Source organism: Cariama cristata, unplaced genomic scaffold, assembly GCF_000690535.1.
Source record: "Cariama cristata isolate BGI_N322 unplaced genomic scaffold, ASM69053v1 scaffold2300, whole genome shotgun sequence".
Classification (NCBI taxonomy): domain Eukaryota; kingdom Metazoa; phylum Chordata; class Aves; order Cariamiformes; family Cariamidae; genus Cariama; species Cariama cristata.
Window position 1 is genome coordinate 4,319 of NW_009596156.1, and position 6,344 is coordinate 10,662.

Consider the following 6,344-nt stretch of genomic DNA (forward strand, 5'->3'; position numbering starts at 1 on the left):
CTGTTCCCTACTCTCTGCTTTATTAAAGACCTATGAAAAGGAGATCTCAAGAGTTCTTGTAGTCACAACGGGCTTCCCGTTAGTCAATAATTCTGCATCACTGTGGACGGTTTGTAAGGAGAGCCCTGAAGGAGAAACATGCCAAGCAAAGAGCAAAACATCCCCACGGGCTGCGTCTCGCGATGATTACGAAGCAGTTGAGATTTGAGGTATAGCTTATACAAACAATCGCGCAACCCTCTGATTAAAATCAGTGTACGTGTTTGGCTGCTGATACCTATCAGAGACTGCACTGACCTGGAACTTAACTGCTGCTTCCCCCGGGCGCTGCTAAAACCAGAGAACAAAACACTAGGGCAAGGTTCAAAATCAGATTAGAAAGCCAGGTTTTGCCTGCAGGTCTAGGAGAAAACAAAACAAAACACCACACAAAGCCAAAAGCCCCACATGGATTTTATTTGGGTTTCTTGCCTAGACCAGTCCTTGATTTTTTCTTGGATAGAATAATCTCTTTCCACCTCCTGAGGCATAGTCTGCCTGCAGGACTTCACATCCATGGTTGTCACAGTGACAAGCTGGACTTTGAAGCTGGGATTAAACTATGGAGGAGCCAGCCCAGCACCATGAGAGGGTGTTACATTTTCAGCTTTTGGCTTGCTTGTTGATTAACCCAGAACCTTTTTTCTTCCTTTAAAAAGAGATTCTGATTTGATTGTAGCAGGGCATACCTGCCCCCGACACTGCCAAAGCCTGGGCACCCACTCCTCTGTGAAGCGGGCCATAAGGTTTTTACTCCATCCCCTAACCTGTTATCCCATAAACATCCTAACGGCTCACATCTGCGTGCCGACGTGGCGTGACACATTGCCTACAGCCACCATTCAGTTGTTAGGATGGTCAAAACAGGTGTCTGACCCTGCAGTCTATTGAGATGACGGTAACCGAGGCAAGTTTTAGGCAGCATTTTACAGGGATGAAAAGTCGAGCAGTTTGAGACTACAGGCGTACCCCATAGCACTGGTGTGCAAACAGGGTGTTTGGGATTAACCCTGACTCTTTCCTACACCTACAAAGCTACGCTACAACAGACAGCGATCCAGGAAGCCCCCAGCTCGTCAGCTTAGAAGTTTAAGGAGCAACGGAAAGCACAGGGACCGAGAGCTCCTTCGCTCCAATGCACTGTGGACCTCTCTTGCTTAGTAAAATGATTCCTTGTGGATATAGCACTCAAAGCAGCATCAAGAAAGCACAGTCATGGTCCTCCACCCCAACCCAGACACATCCTCCCAGGCAAGAGACCGCGGGGCAGACTAGGAACCAGGAATCACTTGGAGAAATATTTGTGAAGTGTATCTGAACTTTTCTCCTTCATCTTTTGTCATTCCAGCATTTAGGGATGGGCCTGTAAAAGCCAATGCCTTTTCACAGAGCTTTCCCATGAACCAGCTGGAATTCCCTTCTTACTTTGGCAACTCACAGTCGTACTCTATAGCAGATACAGATACAAGAGGCCATTTCTTAAAACCTGAGCCTTTAAACGCCTGCACCAAAGTTATTTCAATTTCTACATTCTCCCAATATACTTTCTCCCATTTCTGCCAGGTTTGACCTTCCATTTTGTCCATCTACAATTTTTTTTCCTTCTCAAAGGCTATTAACGTTTATCTGTCAAGTCTGTCGGTGCTGGGCCCAAAGATTTCAGGCTTTTATCTGAAGCAACTGAAGACAGGGGTTTGTGCAGTGCGAGGAGTGATCGTGCACAGAGAATCACAGTCTCAGGGCAGTAAGTCCTCCTTTCTGAGGAGAACACAGAAATCGGATTTCTTTAATTAAAAAGAAAATTAAGAATACCCTGGGACAGGGGGATCTTCCCTGGAGGTAGAAAGCTGTCCCGGTCCCATCTGCAAGCACTTCTGTGGGAGCACAAGTGCAGGGGGAGAGTCGGGGGATGCGGGTTGCTGGGGGAAGTCCTCCAGAGACAGAAGAAATGGTTTGATTGTGGCTACAGAGGGGAGAGCCAAAATGAGACTTGGGGAGTCAGAAGCAGCACATCATTCCTAATTCAGGCAACAGTTTGGAGTCCCGGGAGCCTTCAGCAGCTAGCTTGTGGCCTGTTCCTGGAGTCCAAAGCGCTGGGTTTTGCATGAAAACGAGTAACCCATCAGCCGCTCCTACATGTGCAACTGGAGTCACCTGCAGTTCAACGTGAAGGTTGCTTCTCAAATAACCTTTTTTGTCAAAGCAGATTAAAAGCAGTCGGATCTCACTGCACACCGTCTCCCCAGATGGCAACACAGGAACATAACTAAGGGATTCCCCGTATGATTGCGATAGACAGGAGTTACTATTTTGAATTATGAAAGGCACCGAACGGGAGGAGAAGTTACAACATCAAGAGCACCGTAATATTTAGCATGTTAGAAAACAGTACGTTCCCCTAACACCAGCAGCAACTCATTTTCCTATTCCTCAGAGTGCTGAGCACCCCTGGAAAATGCTCTCGCCAACAGGTGAGAGCATGTTTATTCCTTACACATTATCAACCTGGATTCTGGTCAGAGCGGTTGGAGCAGCAGAAGTTTGTGACTCAGGAGCATATAACATAATCCATCAATAAAACTCAGGGGTCAGCTTTCTTGATTTGCCTGCTGTCACCTGCAACGCGTTAGGCAATGCTCCCTGCAAAGCTGCAGGGGTTTTGCCGCTCGGGACCAGCGTAAAGCAAGCTGAACTGAAAGACTCCCAAATCCACTGCCTTTTCTGTAATTTGGTAGACATTTCCACTGCTTATTCAGTAGAAGAACAGAACTGTGTATATACATGAAATAAAAACAACCCTACCAAAATAAAACCCCATTGCATAAACAGCTCTTGGAGGAAGAAAACAAGGCAGATCTCGGCAGTACATCTTAGCCGTGCTGCTCAGCACAGGACCAGGATATTTAGATGATGTCAAAAGCAGCACAAAAACCTCAGCAGAAAAGAGCAGCAATCAAGTGGTTTGTGACTGCCTTACCTTAGCCAGACATCTGCCAAATCCCAAAGGACCGTATCCTACTTTATTTACCTCCTGGATTTTAAATCCCACAGGATTTTCCATTCAAAAAAGAAACTCCTCCCCATTCAAAATGAAGTTTGGCTCATATAAATTTGCATGTATAAGGAAACACCCGCACAAGCACAAGGCTGCTGCTGCTCCAAGCCAGGGCTGCCCAGCACAAAGCTTCCCTCACCCACCCAGGGGCAGGTGGACCAGGAGGCCTCCCAAGCTGGCACAGGCCAGGAGGGCTGAGATTTAACACAAACAAGATCTTGACACCTTCTGCCCATCCATCGCCACAGGGGAGCCATGATCACCACTGCCACAAGGCATTTTGTGCTCTTCAAGCCCAGAGCTGTCTTCTCACGAGCACCTTTACAATTCACCCACCAACAGTTCAGTCCCTTCCGCAACACCAGTATTTTCCCCATGATGAAGCACAGACAAGCAGCTAGCTCAGGATGACCTTTCCAGGAGCCACAGCCTTGCCCTCATCCTCCTTTTCCAACCACTTGGTCTACCTCAACTCTGTCCCAGTCATTTTCCAGCAAAACTTCATGCAGAAAGCTCCTCCCCACCACAGGTCACCTCTGCAAACCCCCTCCAGAAGAAGCAGAGAGGCTGAGCTACAAAAAGCTGGCAAGGGCGTTAGGCTAACACTGGCCAGCTGTGGCACCTGCAGCTCCATCCCCATCCCCATCCCCATCCCCATCCCCATCCTTGTCACGATCCCCACCTCCAGCCTCGTCCCCATCCCGAGCCTGGCCACCCCCATCGCTGAAGCCTGGCCCATCTGGCAAAGCCAGCCCAGCCTTAATTTGCAGCAAACTTGCTTTGCATGGGAGATACTGGGAGGTTACCCTGCCAAAGGCAGCCGTGCGGGGGGAGCGGGGAAGGTACTGGCGTATCTTTTATTTCCTGCCCTCGCAGGACACGCGAAGCCAGGAGCACCATGATGGAAATGATGCCTCGCGAAGCCGGCAGAGAGATAAAGAGGGGTTGGTGTTCCCCATGAGTGATTTCTGCCCTCGCTTTCTGCTCCGGAGAGCTGTGCTGTGACCCTGCCGTTTCGCAGAAGCTGCATTTCATAATCACTTGATAGACGCCTTAATGAGAGCAGGATAATCTAAATACGTCTATTTCAGGGGATGAATAAACAACTTCTGCCCTCGTTAGGCTTTCCTCTCCACATCCATCTATCATTTGGCTATTGCAGCGTAGCACTTTTGGCCAGAAATGTTTCAAAAACAACCTCCTCCGTAGCTGTTGGCTGAACGTAGGCCCCATACAAAGGGATTTCTCGCAAGGCTTCGAAACCGAGGGGTGAAATTGTGAGCGGGGCCGGGAGAAGGGGTCGCTGGGGCGGACCCTTCCAAAGGAGGCACTGATGGCATCTGCCTTTTCCTGGGAGCCCATGGCCAGACAGGCAAAGCATCGCTGCAGCCTCGGTCTTGAGAGAGGAAGCGTGCTTCATTTTAACCAAAACCAGGAGCCAATGTGCAATGCCAGACACGCCGCTGGGGCTTTGCCTGCCCGTCCAGCTTGTTGACCCTACGGCATTTCCCTCCTGATGGGTTTTCGTTGCCTTGGGTGTCGCTCCTGACATCACGTGGCAGCCGATGGGCAGCACCCGGGGCGCAGCCAGATGCCAAAGTCTATTAAAGCTCCCCAAAGAGCCCAGCGTCCGGCCTCCGGTTTCTCCCTGTCCCGGCGAAGGCGCTCCACGTAGCATGGAAATGCCTCTTGCCTGGGGTTTCTGGGTTCCGGGCAGCGTGCGTTCGTGTGCTTGCAGCAGGACGGGTTTCCTTCTCCCCTCGGGGTGCGTTGGCCCCCCGGCTTGAAGTCGATAAGGCCCAAACGTGCAGGTGCCTGCTTGAAGGCACGTGCTTGGGGGGTGTCTCGAGTGGCCAGGTCCCATCAATCCTGCAGAAGCAGGTTGAGGCCAGCTGCAAAAGATGGAGTAGCAACAGCATTTCCCCACTTTAGTGCCTGGCTACCACAGTATAAAGCATAATTTGGAAACAGAAGGGAAAACAAAGCTTTATTCCCTTCTCCATCAGCTCATGGGTCTTTTTCGTCCTTTCCCCGCTGGGTGCCTGCCTTCCCCAGCTCCTCACTCGCCCTGACCTCTGGTTTGGTGGTTAAATCATTCAGGGACCTTCTGGGAGCTCCCGTGATGGCCAAATCTGATGGCTTGCCAGCCCGTACCGGGATGCGAGCATCATGTTAGGCCGTGGGCGCCTCCAGGCTTCGTGCCCTGGTTCGCACCACCCAACACGGGCATCCATCCTGGAAACGGGCGGCCAGCAGGCTCCTGTCCCCGAGCCGGCAGGGACAGGCCCGACCACCCCAGCGCCCGGGACAGCCCCGACCACCACAGCATCCATCCGTCCCCAAAGTCAAACCCCGGGGGAGCAGTCAGGGTGCACCCCCAGGCGTCGGGCGATGAACGCGAGTGCCATAGGTTTGCGGATTTTCAAATGCTCAAAATTCACCCAGTGTCCTCCCTCACCCCCCCTGCAATAACTCGCTTTTCCGAAGGGATGATATTATAGCAAAGCGCAGTAAAAACACAGGATGGCAGCTTGTCTGTTTATAGTATCTATTTTATTTTTCATATCAAATAGCATGTAAAATAATAATTTATACAGGCAAATATACATAAATACTCTGTAATAAATAACACGTAAAAAAATAGATTTCCTTAAAAGCAGTGTTTTGTAAACCAGCAAAACAAAGATACCCAATAAATACATTCATCCCCACGGAGCAGCATCTTTCAGGAACGGCATTTCTTTAGTTCCTCCCGAGCCATTTATAAATACACAATAAACCCCAATAATTGATAAGACTGAAAAAAAAAATTGTTCCCTGAGCTCACATAAATAAACATAAATAATAATAAAAAAATACATAAATAGGAAATACAGCAGCGACGCAATAAAAATCATTTTTCCCCGTCCTTGGGGTGTGTTTTGGGGCAGCCTTTGGGGCCGGTGAGCGCCGTGCAGCTCACTACTGCCTTGGTAGTGCATTGCTTCTGGAGAGCCGCGCACTTCAGGTCGTACAGGAATTGGAAGAGGTGGAAGATGGTGCAGGCCTTCAGGCCGTTGGTCTCCTGCGGCGGGGAGAAGGGACGGATTAGCACCGGAGACGGGGTGCAGCAGGTCCCGCGCAGCCGTGCGGTTGCTAGCACCCCAAAAATCCCCTCGCCCTGCTGGCCTGACTTACTGAGTTCTTGGCCATCTCCAGCTTATGCAGCCAGCGCTTCAGTTTCCCAGAGGGCTCAGGCGAAGAATTATTT

At 50.2% G+C, this 6,344-nt stretch overlaps 1 protein-coding gene across 1 annotated transcript in view; it reads right to left on the reverse strand.

The window, feature by feature from the left end:
• Window positions 1–6,059: 6,059 nt before the first annotated feature.
• LOC104165106 (interferon lambda-3-like) overlaps window positions 6,060–6,344 on the reverse strand; it is a gene marked incomplete at its 3' end in the record, with an annotated part of 1,213 nt that continues 928 nt past the window's right edge. Inside the window, 2 exon segments of the mRNA XM_009704658.1 lie at window positions 6,060–6,158; window positions 6,272–6,336. Coding sequence (XP_009702960.1) covers window positions 6,060–6,158; window positions 6,272–6,336 — 164 coding nt within the window.